General features: G+C 44.2%; 1 protein-coding gene across 4 annotated transcripts in view; it reads right to left on the bottom strand.

Moving 5' to 3' along the window:
* The window catches only part of SRGAP3 (SLIT-ROBO Rho GTPase activating protein 3), a 304,458-nt gene that overhangs the window by 12,531 nt on the left and 270,375 nt on the right, over positions 1–21,552 (bottom strand). For all 4 annotated transcript variants that reach the window (XM_077116674.1, XM_077116670.1, XM_077116673.1 and 1 more), the window contains 4 exons: positions 16,454–16,588; positions 12,749–12,854; positions 12,318–12,545; positions 9,338–9,417 (listed from right to left, as the gene is read on the bottom strand). In XM_077116674.1, coding sequence (XP_076972789.1) covers positions 9,338–9,417; positions 12,318–12,545; positions 12,749–12,854; positions 16,454–16,588 — 549 coding nt within the window. The remainder of the gene's footprint in view (positions 1–9,337; positions 9,418–12,317; positions 12,546–12,748; positions 12,855–16,453; positions 16,589–21,552) is intronic.

The raw sequence follows: 21,552 nt of genomic DNA, 5'->3' as shown, positions 1-21,552 counted from the left end.
TGAACAGCATGGAAAAATCAAAGAGCAGAGGAAGGGAACTCCTCCACTGCTCTCTCCTGACGATACCCCCCCACCCCATTCACACACAGACACATGTGTACACATAGAAGTACATATGTGCTTACAGATGCACACACACATACACTCAGATACATAAGCACATGCACACACACACACAGGTGCACATGCACACACACACACTCAGATGCACAAGCACACAAAAATGCATGCATGTACACACATACACATGCACAGAAACACACAGGCAGACACACAGGTGCACACACAGATGTACCTGCCCACACAGACACACACACACAGGACTCATGCACACGCAGATGCACACACAGACACATGTGCATGCATATGGACATGCACATGTATACACGCAGATTCACACATAGACACACATGCATGCAGATGGACATGCACACGTACACATGCAGATGCACATGCAGATGCACAGATACATGTGCATGCAGATGGACATGCACACGTACATGTGCAGATGCACACAGAACGCAGATCCACAGACACGCACACAGAACACGTGGATACACACACATACACAGACATAAATACAGGATACACATACAGATGCACACAGGCACGTGCACACACATACATGGATGCAAGTACACATGCACACACAAACGCACACAGATACACACAGATGCGTACACAGGCACACACAGATGCACACACATAGCTAGTCCTGTAAGCAGTTGGCTCAAGAAGCTTGCCCCTGCCCCTATGGGGTGGAATGGCACAAGGACAGGAAAAGCCTTCTGCAGCAAACAGGCCTCACATAGTTAAGTCAGAGCCATTTACCCCAATGGGCTCTCTGGTAAAGGCTTTTCAATGCTATTTCGATACAGGTGAGACAAGGGTAAGGGATTGACTCTACCCTTCTGCATAAAATGTGAAGATCTTTGTCCTCCCTGCTGCATCTTTGAGTCTCACACTTAGCCATGGGCTAGAATTGCTGGGTAACCTGTCTGCCAGCCTAGCAACAGAGAAGAAAAGGCCAGGGGCATCTCAAAACCAGGAGCACACTCCAGACAGCCTGTGTTGCTTTTGGGGTTTTAAAAGCATGTTTTATCCCTTAGGGTTCTTTTTTCAGCTAGCTTCTCCATAATGATAAAGGAGCTGCCCTGGGTAAAGATTTGCTGATGCTGAGAAGATCATGGAAGGGCTGCCTTAGGCTCCTAGGTTCTGCCTTTCCCACCCCCAGAGCCTCTAGCAGTTCTGCTGGACCACAGTCTGGGGGTTGTGGGGGGAGGGTGTGAAAAAAGTAAAGAGAAGAAAATAGTTTGAATAGGACAAAGCCACAGGCTCAGAGACAACACGCGTGCATGCATATGTCATTACAGGAGTGTGTGTGGTACAGCAGTGATAATAGCTATCATTCATTAGTAGTCTATTCCTGGGATTCCTCATATCTAAAAGAGAATATATGGTTGACTCCTTTTCCCATTCTCCCACATCCCTGACCAAATTTATTCAATTCCCTTATCTTCCCACATCTTAGGAAATAAAGCCACAATTTACCAGCTTACTCGGGCCAAAACTTTGGAGTTACTCTTCATGACCACACATCGGCAACTTCTCCCAGACGTTTCCTGAATGTGACCATGTCTTGCCACCTTCCTGGGTGCCAGGCAGGTTCAAACCACCATCACCCCTTAAACTGACCTCCTTACTTGCATTGTCGCTCCAGTAGAGCAATTTCTCCCCTCCAGCAGTCAGAGGGGGTTTAAAACCATAAATCAGAACATGAAACTCCTTGCTTAAAACCCTTTGCAGCTTCTTACTGTGCTTGGGACAAAGCCCAGGTGTCTTCTGGCTGTGAATGAGGCCCTCTGCTCTGGGCCCTGGAGATCTGCCCGACCTTATCTCCGGCAGCTTTCTCCCTCACTCAATCCACTCTAGCCTCACTAGCCTTCTTGATGTTTCCCCTCCAGCATCATACTATGAAATTTTTTAAATGCAAGGAAAAGGTCAAAGAATTTTACAGTGAACGTACATACATCCACCATCTAAATCTACTATTAACACTTTACCATACTAGCTTTACCAAGTATCTCTCCATCCTTCCATCTTATTTTCTGATGCATCCTAAAGTAAGATGCAGACAGCAATACCTTCGCCCCCTAAACACTGCCCCAAGAATTTCATCAATAGAGCTTTATTTGTGTTCATAAAGCAGGCTGAGCTTGTTCCTGCCACAGGGCCTTAGAATCTGTATACCATAAATAGGAACGTACCTATATATGGTGCTGTGAGTTTGAAAACATTCAATTCTACCCCTGCTTCCTGGGAGACCCACTGCGTCATGTAGGTGCACAAGGGGCTGTGCAGGGAGTGAGAGATGGGAAGGGCCAGCCCCTGAGCTAAGAAGAGGAGAGGTCTATCCCAGGAGGGGTTGACTGGAGTTGCAGTCAAGGAAAGTCATTCCAGAAGCAGAGCAGGAGCAGAATGGAAGGAAGATGGGAGGGGAGAGATGGGCACAGCAGCTCAGAGGCTGTTACCATAGTCAGTTTAGGGCAGTGGAGATGGAAAGACACATTAGGGATTTGCCCAGAATGAAGCTGAACATTCTGCAAATCCCCTATTCGTTATCCTTCTCTATGCATCACATGATGGGAAGTTCCAACCCCTTCCCTATGCCATGCCTGAGAACATGAACTTGGCCTGCACCGGAGAGGAGAGAGCTCAGTTAGTCTCAATCCCACTTCCCCTGCTCACTCCCTTCACCTCCTCCCCCAGCTCCTTCCCCAGAGGAAAGAATACTAATCAGATTGGGCCAATTATGGAGGTGAGGATCCCTGTGCTACAAATTGGGATCTTGGCTATTTCCTCTCTTCTCTCTCACCCTCCCTGCATCTAAAGCAATGAAATGACCTTGAATCTGCCACCTGGTTGTAACCAAGAAATCCAGACTTAACGGAGGATTTTGATTACTGAATCATTATACAGATATTACTTTTTGCCTCTGGTGTACTGGAGCAGACAGGGAAATTCCGGAAATCTTTCATTGTAATCCAGCTGCTTTGATCTCTGATCATGATTGTATAGACCTTATCTTCTGTCCCTGTGGTTGTAAAAACCTTGTGACTAACCTTCATTTGTACCCAGTTATTCAGTTTTTCAATGTTAGAGTCTTGTAATCACTAAAGACAGCCCCTAATGTTTATTAATGAAGGGTCTTGGGTCAGCCCAGAACTAACCCACCTCAAGACCAAAGTTATCTTGATAACCGAGAATGGATCTAACCAAAATGGGCCCATCTGACACGTGCAATAGCTTAGATTTTAATCTACAGGTTGCCTATACCTCATTCTGCCATTTTCTTATACACAATCAATCTGCGCATGCTCAATAATTAGATCACCTCTAATTAATCATCTAGAGCCACTGTGCTCATTATCCTAAACCCTGCCCACCTTTTCTCTAATAGAACTATCAGAATTATTGCAGTTCATAGAGACAGGTTTTGGGCTGCTAGGCCACCTGATTTCCTACTATGTGCCTAGTAATAAACTCTTTCTCTCTTTGAAACCCTGGAGTCTCAGGAATTGGTTATTGAGCAAACTGGGCAAAAGAACCCACGGTCTTTGTCCGGTAACATGGCTCCCTCTCTTCTCTTCTCCCTCAGGTCCCTGGGTTCACTCGCTGCCTCCAGCTATGGCCCCAGTGGGTATAAATGTTCAGATTTGGTTCAGGAGGAAGAGGGGTGTCTGATTAGGGCTGGAGCCCAAACCACATGGTGCGGGCCACTTTAGTCTCTACACTGGGATTCTAAGTTAATAAGAAGGTAGGAACTGTTCTTGTGCTTTTTCTTTTTTTCTTTAGGAGAGGAGTGATCAGGATTCAGGCAGAATTGGCACACTGAAGGGCCAGTTGACTCTAATATCATTTTAATATCATTAAAACTTCACCTCAATACACAGAACATGATGAACCTTAAAACATTAAGCTGATATTCCTGTAAAACAGAAGCTAAGCATATTGATAATTACGCCCAAGAGTCACCCCCAGAGAACTTCTTTTGTGGCTCGGATGTGGCCTCTCTCTCTCTAAGCCAACTTCGCAGTGAACTCACTGCCCTCCCTCTATGTGGAAGATGACTCCCAGGGGTGTAAATCGCCCTGGCAATGTGGACAGAACTCCAAGGGATGAGCCAGGATCTGGCAGCATGGGATCGAGGAAGGCTTCTTGATCAAAAAAGGGAAGAGAGAAAGGAGACAAAATAAAGTCTCAGTGGCTGAGAGATTTCAGAGTCGAGAGGTTATCCTGGAGGTTATTCGTATGTATTATACAGATATCCCTTTTTTTTACTGTGTATTGGAGTGGCTGGAGGGAAGTTCCTGAAACTATTGAGCTGTGTTCCAGTAGCCTTGACTCTTGAAGATGATTGTATAATGATATAGCTTTTGCAATGTGACTGTGTGATTGTGAAAACCTTGTGTCTGATGTTCTTTTTATTCAGAATATGGACAGATGAGTAAAAAAAAAAAAAGGATAAAAATAAATAAATAATGGAGGGATAAAGGGTAAAAATTGGGTAGAGTGAAATACTGTTGGTCCGTGAGAAGGAGGGGTAAGGGGTATGAGATGTATGGGTTCTTTCTTTTTCTTTCTTTTTCTGGAGTGATATAAATATTCTAAAAATGATCATGGTGGTGAATAAACAACTATGTGATGATATTGTGAGTCACTGATTATATAATATGGTTAGACTGTATATGTGTGGAGATTTCTCAATAAAAATATTTAAAAAACAAAAACATTAAGCTAAACCAAAGAAGCCGGACCCAAGAGACAATATTCTGCATGATTCCATCTATACAAGGCTCTAGAACAGGCAAAACTAATGTACGGCAAAAAAAAAAAGTCATAACAGTGTTGGTTTCCGGGGTAATGCAGAGAGGGACTGACTAGAAAGGAGTACAAAGGAACATTCTGGGGTGTGAGAAATATACTATATCTTGATAGGGACTTGAGTTACACACGTTTTCACATTCATATAAACTCATGGAATGATGCACAAGAGTTGTACATTGCATCGTATGCAAATTTTACTTCAATAAAAGAATGCTAATATTGAATTCTAGTTAGTGATGTGCAGGCTGAAATGTCCAGGGTAGTGGGTACTGAAGACTGCAACTAACTTTGAAATGTATTAAAAATACAATGGATTGATGGATGGATAGATATGTGATAAAGCAAAGATAGTAAAACATCTTCAACTGTGCAAACGAGGTGGTAGATATATATGGATGCTCACTGTATGATTTCTTTCAACTTTTCCGTGTTTGAAATTTCTTCTTTAGAAAATATTGGGAACCAGAAACAAACAAACCCTTAGCCTGATTTCTAGTAGACACCTGGGACAACCTGATGAAAGCTATAAGCCCTTTTCTTAGTGTATATATGACAAGAGAAACAAAATTTTGCCCACAGTAAACCTCCTAAAGCCCATCTATGAACTTCTGAGTCCAAACCCTTGGCTTGATGGCTTTCTACATGAGGAGCCAAAGCCAACCTGGAGAGTTTTGAGAAAATGTCAGCAAGGGATTGGCAGGGTGATTAAAATGGGAGAACTGACATATTGCATGTGTATGAACATACTTTCATTACTGATTTAAAGGTTTCTTTAACTTGTTCCTTGTTTAGCATTATCAGTAACCAGCTGCCTTACTTTTTTCATTTGGTTTCATAATGACATTTAGGGACTCTTGGTCTGACCACAGCTTCTTTCTGAATCTTGGCGACCAAAGAGCAAGCACAAATATTTTCTAATTTAGTCATTTACTAGCTGACCCATCAATGCCATTCATCAGCTGACAAGGACATGAAGTCAGGGTTCAATGGCTGATGTGGCCTTTCCATTCAGATAGGGTGTGTTCAAGAGAAAAGAAGATACTGATTCTTCCCAAAATGAACCGTCTCAGAGGAAACAGGTAACGAAACCAGGAGGTTTGGGCTGTTGCTCACTACCTGGGCCAATCAAATGCTTTGGGACTCCGTTTCCCTATCAGGATTAGGAAGGACTAATACTCCGTGCAGAGTTAACAAATGTTCCTTAGCCACCTACTTGTCCCAGGAACTGTGCTAAACTCCTGCATAATCATCACCTCACTTTAACATATACTATAATTGTTTTGGTGCTACCAATCTCATTTTGCAGAGGAGGAAAACGAGGCCAGAGGTTCTTTAGCCTACTTCAGATCACGTGGCCAGAAAGGTCTTCCTTAGCTTTCAAATTCAGGTCTCCTTTCTCTGAGTCCAGTGTCTTCTCTATTGTCCCTGTATATCATTATCTCTGTGACTCTTCTGGCTAGGGTCAGCATGCAGGTAAACATTTAGAAAATGCAATTAATTGTCCTCTTCTACTGATACCTCCCAAAGATTGGCCCTGACTCACTACTCCCCACCAACAGAAGATACTTTGAATGCCTTCAAGGGGCATGTGGTAGTTAGATTCAGTTGTCAACTTGGCCAGCTGAAGGCACCTAATTTTGTTGCTGTGGACATGAGCCAATGGTACATGAACCTCATCTGTTGCTAATTACATCTGCAGTTGGCTAGGAGGCATGCCTGCTGCAATGAATGACGTTTGACTTAATTGGCTGGTCCTTAAATGAGAGAGCTCGATGTAGCACAGCCCAAGCAGCTCAGTATACCTCATCTCAGCACTCACAGCCCAGCCCAGGCCTTTGGAGATGCAGAAAGAAATCACCCCGGGGAAAGTTGCTGGACCCAGAGGCCTGATGAGAAGGCCGGCAGAGACCATCCTGTGCCTTCCCACATAAGAAAGAACCTCAGTGGAAAGTTAGCTGCCTTTTCTCTGAAGAACTAACAAAATAAATATCTTTTTATTAAAGGCCAATCCATCTCTGGTGTGTTGCATTCCAGCAGCTAGCAAACTAGAACAGGGCATGAAACCCACTCTTCCACTGTGTGGTGGTTCCAGGATGCTTCTTCAGCATCAGAAATGAGGCTACCTTACAAAGGAACATTAGGAGCTTGGAGGCTCTGGGGAAATGGACTCAAAGCTCTGACTCATCCCATTCCAGGGATAATTGTGAGGTAGGGAAGTGGGTGGGCAGCAGCTTTCTCTAGGAGGTTGTTAATTGGCATGGGGATGGAGCCTGCTATGGGTGTCCTATGGCTGCTTCTTTGCTGACCCAGCACCTTAGTCATCCTCAGTCCTGATGCCCAGAGTAGCCCTCCACCCTGCAGGCTGGGTGGAAAAAACCAGCCGGCACAGGATGACAGGCAGGGACATCGGCCTGCAGGAAGGTGGACACATAGGTCAGCTCACAGAGCTGGGAAGTCCTCAGAGGGCGTCTGGTCTACCCTCCTGTGGGCACTGCTGCTGCCACCAGCAGCAGCCCTTACCTTCTGAAAAGCCATGACTTATCTCACTTGACAGAAGAAGTATTTTCCCCCAGTGCAAGAAGAGAGATTGAGAGCCAGAGGGACACACACACACACACACACATACACACACACACAGATTAGGGAGAAAGAAAGCCAGAGTGAAGAACTGGAGATGAGAGATAGGTGGGAGATAGCTAGATAGAGAAATACTGATCCAGAAATAGGGAAAGCAACAAAAGGGGGCCGATAAAAATGAAGGGAGGGAGGGGGGAGAGGGAGAACTGAGGGTGGCAGGGAGAGGGAGGCAGAGAGGAAAAGAAGGAAAGAAGAAAGCAAATCAGCAGAAGGTGACAACTTTACATCTCCTAACAAAGGTGACGCAAGATGCTTTTCTCAATTCAGAATGACCTTGGCCTCCCAGGAGTCTGGGCCATGTATCCAGATTTGATTTTCCACACTTGTACCCCAGGTCTGCCCACTTAGCTCCATTTTGGGCCAAGTCGGTCCAATGAGACTCAAGCCCAGACTCTTTCTTGGAATCATTATGAAAATGAAAATGAAGCCCTTTTCCATTGGGGCTTTTGTCTAAAAGGACAGAGGAAGTCTAGAACTGCCAGAGGTCACCACCCAAAAAAAAATCCTACTTGAGAATGAAGCCAATGCAGAGGGAAGCAAAACAGGAAGATAGAAACAAAGCCCTAACAAAAATCATCTGAGCACCTGTATACAGCTGTGCCTAAAGCTATGGCTCCACTGGGAATTTTCAGATATGTAAGCTGATGCCCTTCTATGCTTAAGTCAGTTTGAATTGGAGCTTCTGTGATTAGGAACTGAAATAGTCCTACCAGAAAATGAAAACCCACTTATCTGTCTGGACTGTTTTGCTAGCTCCATTGAGAGTATCACCAACTCTCCTGACAAATGTAGTGGCGGGCAGGGCCTAAGGCTGTTTCCCAAGGGAAACATAAAGGCCGAGTAAAAGAAATGCTAAATAATGATATACACGCAAAAAAAATGGACAATGAACCACTACCATAGGGTGAAGGAGTGTTATGCTTGGTCCATGCACGGCCCCATGATGACTTTCATGGGCCAGAAATTGGTCCTTTCGTCTTTGTGAGTCCTTCCCTCCATTAAAAAAAATTAAAAATTGGATTTTATGATTGCATTGGTGTAAAGACAAATATAACCAAGGTTGGATCATTTTATTTTCTCCTAATTTTAAAAGAAATTAGAACATTTTCATGGGCCCCTAAAACTATCATGGGCTCTAGGCACTGCGCTTACTCTACCAAATGGATAGGTTGGCTGTGGGTCAGTAGAGGCAGATTATCTGTCTACACAGCCCAGTTTCCCCAGAGACAAATGCATTTCTCCTCTCTAGGTCTAAGGGTGGAAGAATCTGGAGAGCAGTTCAGAGCCCAGCAGGCTTTGCCTTCTCACCCTCCACACACTTCCCTGAATCATCATCCTTTGGCTTCATCTTCTGGGAGCTCATGGCACTGGGACACACCTGCAGTTTGGCATTATCACTTAGTATCATGGGGAGCTGCTTCCAAGTCTGTCAAGGTGAGGGGAGAAGATAGGGTGCCCCTTGGGGGCCAATAACTCATTCACTGCTGTCCCCTAAGTGCCAGCACAGGCCTGACAGAACAGATATTCAGTGAAGATGAGCTGTGGTGGGGGTGGAGGGGCAGGGGGACAAAGGTGGCCTCCGACTTAGAAAACTATTGTCACTTAGGCTTTGGATCATGGGCCAGGTCAGGTGCAGGGTATAGTGAATTCCTGCATGTACTGCTGAGGCGCTTCTGGGTCCCAGGTATTCTAAAGGACAAACGTGCTGGCAGGGAAAGCTGGTGGAGTTTGCGTGGCCCTGTGGTTGGGCTTATCAACAGTCAGCATAAGAGGCCTCGGTGCATTCCCTGGCTCCAATTCCCCCATCACTCACCTTCATCGCTGGTGTGAGGCTCGGTGCCATTGTCATGGTCAACTTCATCAATGGTCCCTGGTTCGCTGTGTGGGCTGTCACTGCAAGGAAACACAGAAGTGGGTCTCACTGGGGGGCTGTCTGCCTTCACACCAACCTCAGCCCCCTGTGTGGCACCAGCCCAATCCACCTCTGGCCTTTACCACGGCCTACTACATCCTGTCTTTTCCATTCTAGCTATCCATAGCCCTTCCTAAAAAGAAAACCATTCCCAGCCTCTCCTCCTTGAAGCTTCCCTGAAGACTCCCCTACCTTCTCCCCAGCCCTGGAATTTACTGGGATATCTTCTTGGTAAAGAAAATGCTATTTTGTGAGATCCAGAGGGCAGTGGTAAAACCCTGGCATTTGTCATTAGAAGGACCATAGGTACAAAGCATGCCAGTACAGAAAGGAGACTTTGCTGTAAGCTGAGTCATTTCAACTAGCCTGGCTCCCTTGTCTCATTAGCTGAGATGATAAACCCAGTAAGGTGAAATGAAGGTAACAAGGAGTAAGGTTCCTGAGGGCCGCCTCACAGATCTGCTGCACAAAAGCCCAAATCAAGCCACACAGGGAAAGTAAGCTGCAATCCTGATGAGCACGATGGCTTGAATGAATCCAGCTCCATCAAATTTAGTCATTAACGCACCAGTATAATTGCATCACCTGTTGCTTCTTCACTAGGTTATAAGTGTCTTTGAGGCCAGGGTTCCTTCGCCTAGTGGGTCAGTTGGTCTTTTTATGGGCCATTGACTGAGCCCTAAAATATGCCAGGCACTTGCAAGGCATGCGGGATGCAATGGTGAGTAAGGCAGCAGAGTCCCTGCCCTCACGATACTGACATTCTAGTAGGGGAGACACGTAAACAGGCTGGAAAATCAAACATGTGCAAGTTGAAATACATGTGAATTAGGAAACAAATGAGCAAAGGAAGAATAACAGAAGGGGCCTATATAGGGCAGTCAGGAAAGACTTCTCAGAGGAGGTGACATTTAAGATGCCCTATAAGGGGATATAGATAGATTTTATTATTTAAGATTCTCCATCACCTCCTGGATAATGTCCAGGCTTTGCAAAATGTCTTCCAAGACCTGCCATAACCTGGTTCCTGCTGCCCTGTGCATGCTTACCACCCCCTCGTCCACCACTACACTCTGGCTACAGTAAACTATTTGCATTTCATAGAATGTTCTAGGCCTTTGCACATGCTGTTCCCACGGCAGCAGACATTCTTTGCCCATTCTTCACCTATAAGTCCCAGCTCAATCTTTACATCCCCCAGGAAACCTTTTCCTGACTGCCTAGATTGACTTGGGAGGTCCCACTTCGGAAACAGTCTGTTTTCTTCTTCTAGAGGCTCCCTGGGGACAGGGGTCATTTTGCTCATGGTTCCATCTCCCGCCCTCCCAGCCCACTATATCCCAAATGCTCGGTAACCATCTGTCCATCATGGAATGTTGTCCACTGTGATGAGAGTCTCTCAGTTGAAATCTCCATTTTGGCCTTGAAAACCCTTTCAAAGTTACCATGTAATTAATAGTTTTCCTCTCTCCATGGGAAACAAATGGGATTAAGAAAAGTGTGGTTATTTTATATTGTTCTTTGATAAGTGCACTAAGATCTGTGTGTCCTTTCCCTGAGTACTAACACTATATATATGTATCACAACAAGAAAAGAGAACTGATGATGGCTACAAAAACTGTGTAAAAAGCTTCTTTGTCCATAAATTATGCTTGCTAGCTGTTAAATGTTTTTGTTTCAGAACAGGGACAGATGTGCCCCTTAGTGCCTCAAATGAGATTAGAAAGCTATGATTAGACATCACTCTGGCCCATTATTTCTACACAGGGGGTGAGGGGGTAAGAAATGGCTGGAACACCTCCCTTCTTTGAGGCAGTTGCCCAAATATGCCCACAGAGATAAGGCAATTCAAAGGTCCAGGAATGCTTTGAGAATCAAAAGAAAAACTCCTGTGCAGGCACCTAACAGTACAGATAATACCTAAATAGAGAGCTGCATATTGTCCTGGATTGGGAATAAAGAAATAATAGAAATGCTTTGACTGGTCTCTATCCCTTGATATTCTGAATTTCCAAACCACCAAATTTTAAAGTCTGAGCCTGGGAAGGTAATCAGCCCTGATTTTGATGAAATATTTCTCCTAAAAAATATTTCTAAACTATTTCTCCTAAGACCCATGCAGTGCCAGCACTACAGAGGTGCTCAACTAAGGACTATCGATACGGTGTGAAACACTCAAAAAAAGCGAAATGACATTGTCTGGAAAAGATAACTCTCAGTGGGAGGAGACAATGGTGAAGTGTCACTCTCAGTTCAGGGGGTTTCTTTCTTCCTTAGATGGGCTTGTGATTCAACCCGGCCAATTAGAGCATTATATCTACCTCCCAAAGGGACTGATTCAGGGATAGGCACTAGACTCAATGAGACCCAATTCTTGTGTTTGCATTAAGACATTTGGGAAGGAAAAGTTCTTTTTTTTTTCCCACTGTAGATGCTAAGAGAAGAGGCTATAAATCTGAAGTTGTCATCTGCCTTCTTGCAATTACCAAGGGAGAGGCTCCCTGAGAATGAAGCCAGCATAGACAAAAGCAGAGATAAGGGACAGAGATCACAGGACTGAGACCTGATCATATTTAAGCCCCTGGATCCAGCTATACCTGAAGCCATACCCCAGACTCCTTACTTAGTTTACTTACTTAGAAGTAAACCAATACATTCCCACTATGCCTTAAGCCAACTTGAGTTGTATTTCTGTCTCTTGAAACCAACAGAATCTCAGCTGATGTACCTACTGATTATATAAGGCTGTTGTGAAGTTCAAATGAAACACTGAATGTAGATGTACAGGCTCTAAAGCAGTAAGAAAACTGTAGGTCTTCTTACTGCTCTTGTTCAACAACAACATCAGTGATGATGATAAGAAGAAGAATGGAATCTTACCAATATTCTTCCCCTCCAGCCATGCACTTTTCATAAACGGGCCCCTCTAGCTCCCGGGGACTGGGGAAGATGGCTTCATGATGGATGATGATGGTTTTGATGACTTCATTGACGTGTGCCTGGCAGGACACAGGGTCCTGCCCGTCGGGAATGTGCATGAGGGTGGGCCCGAAGCAGATGGCCAGGTTGTAGGGATCCATCATGTTCTCGTCACTATACTGGGAGAGGCTGGAAGAGAGGAGGGACCCATGAGTCACCTTGGAAAGCAAATCCTCCCCCTGCAGTTTCTTTCTTTTGGGGGTTCTGCTCAAACTCAAGAGGGTTCTCTGAAAAGAACAGTATCTGCAAAAGCTTTAGGACAATCCCATCCCAAAGGAGGCCAGGGCAGAGTCAAAGAGGGCCCTCTTGGTTGGGGTGTCAAAGGCACTCACTGGTTGAGGAAAGCGAAGAGGTATCTCATGACCACAAGGACCACGCGGGGCAGAGTGATGAGGATTTGTTGGATCTGGTGCACCCTCTCAGCTGGGGTCTCCAGTTCTGTAATACAGAAGGGCTTTGCATGGTGTCTTTCATCCTTGGAGAACAAAGTAGTAGGCACCTGCTAGTCCCATATCAGCCTACGTGGTACTCTGGCAGCCAGGTCTACTTGGCTCCAGTAGTAATTTGGGTAATATAGATGGAGGACCAACTTTTCAATCAGTAAGAGTAAGCACAGTACCCAGGGCCCATACTGATGTGTGACCTTGACCTGACCAGTCATAGCATTGTATTCCCCTGGACATTCATCCCCAGGGATCGTATGTGGTCTACTCAGAACTAACCAGCATGAATCTATGGGAATTTGGGCTGGAGAAAACTAGAGTGAGGTGCCCCCTTGAACTTGGGTAGGACTGGGACAGCTGGAGGGCTACCAGAAAAGAAAAGGGCACCTGAGAGTGAAGCCAGCACAGATGGAGAGGGGCGGTCCCTGCTGATGCTGTGTGAAAGCCTGGATCTAACTGGGCGTACGCTTTTCAGATGCATATATCAAAACCTCCCCTTGCCTAGTTTAAGCCAGCAAGTTTCTGTCACTGGCAACCTAAGAGTCCTGACGAACATAGGAAGGGACCATGTTTTCTTATGCTCTTTATAAACACCAGCTGCAGTACAGGGCTGGTACAAGGTAGGTGCTTAGGGAGTAAGGGTTAAATATGTAACCACCTCTCAAGCTACATATCAGTCAAAGGGTCTGGCAGATGCTGGAGACCTTGCCTCTGACCTGTTTTCAGGTCAATCCTAGAGAGACAGATATCTGTATTTTTAGCAGTGTGCTAGTTTGAAACTGTTGTGCACTCCAGAAAAGCCATGTTCTTTAATTCCGATTCAATATTGTTTATGGTGGACCTTTTGAATAGGTCATTTTCATAGCAATATGGCCCACCCAGTAGTGGGTAGGACTGTTTGGTTAAGTGTCCTTAACTTTGGAGATGTGTCTTTACCCATTCAAGGTGGAGTTGCTTACTGGAATCCTTTAAGAGGGAAGCATTTTGGAAAAGAGCCAACAGAGAGCCAATATGAGATCCAGACATGTGGAGATGCAGAAAGAAAATGCCCCTGTGGAAACTGTTCAAAATGAGAAGCAAAGCACCAGAAGATGCCAGCCATGTGCCTTTCCAGCTGACAGAGGTATTCCGGATCCATCAGCCTTTTTTGAGTCAAGGTATCTTTGCCTGGATGCCTAACTTCAGACATTCTTATGGTCTTAGAACTGCAAACTTTTGACTTAATAAATTTCCTTTATAAAAGCTGCTCCATTTCTAGTATTTTGTACTCCAGCAGCATTAGTAAATTAAAACAAGCAGTCTAGGGGTGAGGGCAGCAAATTGGGACTGATAAGGAGAGAAAAGTGCTCTTGGGGCTTTGATTTGTGGAGAAGGAGCTAAGAATGGCAAGCTACTGGAGCTCAGATGTTTACCTGCAGAACTGGTGCTCAAAACAATGTTAATTTCCTTTTCTCAGATCATATTTTTTGCTCATATGGCCTCTTTCCAGCCTCCTTAGGCTGTCAGTGTATCCCCTCTAAGCCATAACTTTTCCCATTTCTCTTCTGCCTTTTCCAAAGCCCTTCATGATGGAGCACCAACCATCCTTGCCTTTCTCATGTCCCACCTACTGCCTAGTCCCAAAGAATCTTCAGAGGATCTAGAGCTGCAGTTCTCAAATGAAGTGGTAGTCTACCCCTGGTGGGCATTTACAAATCTATGAGGTAGTCTTTGGGATTGCCACAGTGATGGAGGGTGCTTCGGGTATTTGGCAGCCAGAGACAAGGGTGCTAAATATCCTGAATGTGTGGGACAGACAACCCAAGGTATTAATATTTCTTAAATTCCAATAGCACTCCTATTGAGAAATCCTGTGCCAGGCCCTTATCCACATCTCCCTCTCACAAAGGACTTCCTTGTCCCTGGGTTTTTGCACATGCTGATGACCCCTCTGCCCTCCTTTCTCTTCTCTGCCTGGCTCACTCCAGCTTACCTTCAATGCCCAGCTCTAGGAAGTCCCACCCAAATCTCCGTACAGAATTAACAGCTCTTTGTGTGCATCTTGTTTCCACTGCTCCTCACTACAGATCCCTCCACGTCAATGTTTCCTCAGCTTCAGTCATTAGCACCCTAGGATCGCCTCGAAATTCACTTAATAACATTGCTTTTCTCAAATGCATGTATTTAAAAAGGAAACTTGATATCACTTCCTTAAATGAGAAATCTCAATCACTTCCACAATTAGAAGGTGACATAAAAGTAAACAACAATGAAAGCAAAACAATGTTACTAAATTATAGGTGGACATTACTGCCTGAAAACATTTCTACGATGGAGGCTGCTCTCTGTTTAAAAGGCAGATTGGCATGGGAAGCTTTCAGCTTGATGTAATCAGAGAGCCTGGGAGGGGACTGAAAAGGTACTTTCTCTCTCCCAGTAGGATTCAGTGGTTTGCAATGTCATGACCTCGTGCCAGAGTTCTTCATTCCACTTAGAAACTTGTCCAGGAGCTGGGATATGGGGTTCTGGAAACATTGGCTGAGCCAGTGACACAGGGCTCAGAGAGGATTGGGGCCTTTGTGGCCTGGAAAATCTTCTGAGATGGAATTTAGAACATGAGTTGATTCTGCAAAGATGAGTAGGAAGTAGTATAGAGGGCAGCAGGACTAACAAAGGGTCTTTTACACAAGGAAAATAAGAGAGCTCAAGCCTGCCTCTTCCCTTGCCACCTAAGGGGGCACTTTCCTGGCCAAACTACTTCCCAGAGAGTCATGAGAAGAAGCATCCCTAGTGAAACTGTGTTTGGGAAATTGTTCTATAAGTCAAACTGGATTTAAAATTTTATTACAAAATATTAAAATCTAATATTCAAAAATTTTTTAAATTTATTTTTAAAAAAATCCTCCCCAGGTGCACGGGTGGTTCAATGGAAGAATCCTCGCCTTCTATGCAGGAGACCTGGGTTTGATCTCCAGACCACGCACCCCCCCTCAAAAAAATAAATCCCCCCCAAAAAGTTGCCTCCATTGTAACCCTCAGACTGAGTTCCTATCTTTAATTACACAAACGTCCTAAACAAGGAGGATTCTCACAGCTAGTAACGTCAGAGGAAGCATTCCATCAACTTATTTGCACCATTTCCTTTGTTATAAGACTGACATGACCCCTAAAGCTTTCATGGCTCCCTGTCATCTGAGTGGGAGATCTCCAGACCCCGTGAAAAGGCATTCAGAGGTCTCCCTACTCCAGTTCCATGCACGGGTTAGTGGGACACCCTCCTTCTCCTACTGCTCTGCGTCACTGTGGAAGACTCTGTTCACGTAACTTTCACTGCTCTGAGTGTAAAACCAAATCCCCTTCTGCCTCCTCCCTTCTGAGCTCTTTCTGCACCCAGTGAGTACACCGTCCCCTTTAGCCCTTTCATAGTCAAGCATCTCATTTCTACAGCTAGGTTTTAAGTTCTACAAAGACCACCCTTCTTCCTTTCCAGTATCCCTCTTCTCTGCCTGGCACAGTGACGGGACATTGCACGACTCCCACAGGATCTGTCAAGGCATCCGTCATTCTGCCAGCAAAATCCCCTCCTCTGTCTGCCCCATGCCCAGCGGTACTTACTAATAGTAGATATCAAATCTTGAAACCTTTCCTTAGGAAAGAGTGGGTTTTCCAGTCCTCGGAAATAGAGTTTTAAGACACCAGCGACTGAATTGATGTCACGTTCATTTTGGTCGTCCCCAAGCGGGTCTTCACCTGGCGGGCACAGGAGACAATGTCTGAGCGTGATAAAGAGGCAGCAAATACGCGCGTCGCAGGAGAGGGGAGTGGCCGTGAACTGAGGAAGCAGCAGACAGGGCACACCTGACACGTATCCACTCCCAGCAGGGTGAAAATTCTCTGCGCAGCCTTTTATTCCGAAATCGTTCAAATCTCTAGAGAAGTTGTAAGGATAGGATCACGAACGCCCTTTCACTTACTCTCATCAATCGCTGATGTTTTGCCATCTGTGTGTTCTCTTTTTCTACTTATATTTATGATGGTCACTGCTCTACTATTTGACAGTATTTTGTGAACACCGAGACACTTATCTGCTAAACACTTCATCATGCATCTCCTAAGAATAAGGATATTTTCCTGCATAACCACAACACCTAAGAAAATTAACAATTGTTCCAAAATCGCTACACCTGGTCCACATTCAAATACCTTTAATTGTTCCCAATTTATGGAGGGTTTTTTAAAGCTAACATCTAATCAGTGTTCACACAATTCATCTGGTTTTCATGGCTCTTTAATCCTTCAAATGTAGAACAAATCCCAAGTTTATTTTGCTTGTTTTTTTTTTGATAACACTAGCTTTTTTGAAGCATCAAGGCCACTTGTCCTACAGCATGCCTCACAGGATGGGTCTTTCTGAGCGTTTCCTCATAATTAGATATAGTTTGAATTCTTTTACAAGAATGCTACATGGGTGACGTGTGGACTCCTTATCGCATCACATCAGGAGGCAGACGTCAGGCTACCCCTTACCTAAGATGCTGAGTTTGATGTCTGGGTGAAGGTGGTGGCCTCTAGGTCTCTGCATTATAAAGAGAAACATCCTAATGTAAAGGTATATTTTCTCCTTTGTAATAAGTGATCTGTGCAATGATACTGAAAACATCAAATACTTTGAGACTGTGAGCATTTCATTCTGCTCAGCAGTGTTTTACCCAATGATTTTAGCATCCAATGATGATTTTTGCCCAAATCAATCTTCACTGGAAGTTGCAAAATAAGAGATGTTCTAATTCTCTCATTTCTTCTCCATTTATTAGTACTCATTCTTCTGTAAAAAAAAACAGCTTTCCTTGTTCTCAGTTTTTTTTAGTATCATTATAGACTTGTTTTTTGGCTTTCAATCTAGTGTGTTATCCATTGCCTCATTCTTCTTTGGTATGCTCAGAGTGCCCCAAGGGGGCATCCTTTCTTGTTTTCTTTTTAATGTGACCTCTTTATTCAGCACAAAACATGTCCCTGGATCACTCTGGAGTTTTCTTGACACAGATCTGGAAGCAAACATTTCTCCAAGGAGCTCTGTTTCCTTTTTTGTGCCAGAAAGCACAAAACGGTGTTTAGAAACCAAGATGTACATACTGGGTGTGCCCAATGCTGCATGAGTGCTACAAAGGGCTTCTAGTCCCTTTCAGCGGATATATATATATATATATAAATTGTATAAAAACTGCTGAATTTATATAATTCCTATTTAAGATATAATCTTGTCCTTACCTTCATTTATTTTGTGTTTGTACATCTTTCCTCTTACAGCAAAAATCTTGGTTCCTAATACTATATTTACTTATTTGCTTCATCTAAGAATAATATATGCAATTTTAGAATTTTAATACCAATATTACCACTAACAATAAGCCTAATAAATAAAGTTTAAGATTTCTTGGCAGTTTTGTGGGTTATTTATTATTATTAATTTTTTGGCCTCAGAATGTATCCCACTAAAAATGTATAGTCAGAAAACAAAGTAGATTTTGTGGTTGCCTAGAGCTGGGGCGATGAGAGTGACTGCAAATGGGTACAAGGTTTATTTGGGGGATGATGAAACATTTTGAAATTAGATTATGATGATTATGTAAATTATGGTTAACATAACCCTATAAATATACTTGCAACCATTGAACTGTAGGCTTTAAATGGCTGAAATTTATGTTATGTGAATATCTCAATAAAGGTGTTAAAAATGAATAATCAGAATATATATTCAAAAGTTAGTCCTAGTATGGTTATGCTATCAATTTGACACACAGCTTATATGTTTCTATTCATATTGAATTTTAGGGATTGAACTTTTACTTAGAAAAAAATTTTTATTTATAGTTTTGAAAATAAAAAACATTTACAGAGTCCAAAAGTCAAAATCCTATGAATGTTGCATACAGAGAAGTCCCACTCTTATCCGTCTCTCTTCCACATCCTATAGGTAACCATTTTCATTAGTTTCTGGTTTGTCCTGACATGTTTCTTTCTTTAAAAATAAGCACATACCAAAAAAACAAAACAAAACAAACAGGAAAAAAAAAAAAACAGCGGGCCATGGTGGCTCAGCAGGCAGAGTTCTGGGAGACCCAGGTTCAACTCCCAGTGCCTGCCCATGCTAAAAAAAAAAAAAAAGCAAATACCTATTTTTATTTCCCCTTATTTCTTACACAAAATGTAGTACACTACTACATATGCTCATTTGCATCTTGCTTTTCTTCTGTTAACAATAAAACCTGGAAATCTTTCACCTCAATTCATAGAGATCATCTTCATTTTCTTTCCTTAATGGCTACAAAGAAGTTTATTGATAGACAATAATTTATTAAACCAATTGCCTATGGATCAACATTTGACTTTCTTCTGACATTTTGCTACAACAAATAACCTTGTGCATATGTTGTGGCATTTTGTGGAGTCATATCTTGGTGATAAATTCCTAGAAGTGGGACTGCTAGGTCAAAAGGTAAATACATAAATAGTTTTATCTGATATATCCAAATTCCCCTGAATAGGGGCTGCACCATTTTACACTTCCACTAGCAATCTAGGAGAATGCTTGGTTTTCCATAGTCCTACCCATGGAATGAATGTTGATCTTTTCAATTTTTGCCAACTGGAGAGGGGGAAATCGGTATCTCAGGGAGCAGTTTTTCAGTTTAATCGGGGGTCGCTGAGCTAGTTTAACCAAGAAGCATCTCCATGGAGGAGGTTAAAGGAAGCAGGGAATGACCTGACTCCTGTCTGCAGGTGTTCAGAGACATTTACACAGTGGGCTTCTCCCCCTCCTCCCAGGACAGCCCAGGTCACCTCTAAGGCTGGAAACCAATGAAAAGCAGAACCAAAAACTCATGCTTGGGTCTTTTCACTCTGCCTCCATAGATAAGGGTGTGTGTCACTGCCAGGGCCTCTGCTAGCCCCAGTGTGCCAGTTAGAGAAAGGCCCCTCGAGGCGGACGCAGCCTTGTCCCATCTTACAGAGCGTGAGCTGGAGTTCAGCTCCCATCTGTCCTCTTGGCTGGGCATCCCTGTGTGTGGTGGCCTGACACTGGACCCCACAGTCAGCCTCTCATGTGTCCCTACAGCATGGGGTGAGAATGCTTCCCCCACAAGACTTCCTTGTGGGGAGAAAGAGAGAAAAGGCAAATAACTGCTCATACTCACATAGCACTTTTCAAGTGAGAAGCTCTCTTGCACATGTGTTCTCTCTTAGCCTCCCAGCAACACAGCATGGCACCAAGGAAGGCATTCTCACCTGTTCTCTCCTGCCAACTACCTGAGGCTGCAACTGGTGAAGCAAAGTGCCCATGTTCACAGTGGAAAACAGACACTGGTAGCTCCCAAGTCATGTAAAGCTTGGGAGATATTTTTTCTACCATCTGTGGTTTTCAAATCAATCAATCAATCAATATCTATCTATCTATCTATCTATCTATATCTATCTATCTATCTATCCATCTATCTATCTATATAATCTATTGTTCTTCTTTCCTCCCCTCCTGTTTTCTTCCCTTCCCTTTCTTCCTTCCTTACAGAATCCCAACATTTTGTTTTCCTCTTCAAGAAAAAAGCTCCTAAGAAATCCCAGCATATAAAACAGAGCTGTCTCAGCTGGATTGGAGGAGGTGGGTGTGTATAGGGGGATCCAAACCCTATCTTCTCAGCCTCCCTCTCTCTCCCTGTAGGGGCCCTTGAAGCCTCTGAATAACCCCAAGGAATTTGAAAACTCTGCACTCTACTAGGCTGTTGCCCTGTTATTACCACAAATTACTTTTGTGGCCTCATGATTCCAAAGCACATGATTTTTTTCCCCTCTATTTTGCTATTCGCTCCCATTGTATGGTTAACATGGTGACTTTATATATATATATATACACATATGCATACTCACACACAAACACACACCATTAGTTCTTGCTCTTCCTTCCAGAAGGCCCTAAAAAAACGAGCCATCTGAACATTCATTCCTCCTAGCCCAGGACTCTGGTTGTCTGCAAGGCCAGTGAATTTTGGCTCCAAGAAAAAATTCAGAATTGTAGTACTCGAGGTGAGCAGTGTGGTTTGGAGGTGGTGGTGGAGGGTGGGAGAGGTGAGATGGCTTTCTCCAGAGAAGAAAGAGAGCTAGAAGTGCAGACAAGCATAGGAGAAAGCTGCGTGCACACTTCGCTAGCTAGCGTGCTGGGGGAGGAGGAGTTGTTACCTAACAGCCAGGTCAGCGGCTTGCTCGTAGGCAGATCACCTGGGCATTGCCCAATGCTTCATGGCAGGGCTCTAGCCAGAGCCAATCTGAGCACGCAGCATGTGTCAGAAGCCTCTGCGGCTAGACTCAAAGCACAGTAGGAAAGAAAAAGCACAGCAGGAAGAAGCCTGGACGTGTTCTCTCTCACAAGGGTCAATTCTCAGTGTCCAACCCAAACCCGTCCTTAGGCTCCTCCACATGACAGCTCCTCCCAGCGTCTGTGGGTTATATCCCTCTTCTTGGAGCAGCAGACAAGGGCCAGGCCTGGGGCCTAGAATGGGTCAGGGCCTACACGGAGCGCCTTTAGCTCCAAATCCAAACCTTCTCTCGACCTACATGGGGTAAAGGGCTATGGATCCTTTTCCAGCAATCCCTTCCATGCGAGGAGACCCCACAAGCAGCTCTTATCTTCGAGCACAAAGAAGGCGCAGTGGAGAAGTTTGGGG

This window comes from Tamandua tetradactyla, chromosome 9 (genome assembly GCF_023851605.1).
Source record: "Tamandua tetradactyla isolate mTamTet1 chromosome 9, mTamTet1.pri, whole genome shotgun sequence".
NCBI lineage: Eukaryota > Metazoa > Chordata > Mammalia > Pilosa > Myrmecophagidae > Tamandua > Tamandua tetradactyla.
This window is presented reverse-complemented; position numbering and strand designations above follow the sequence as displayed.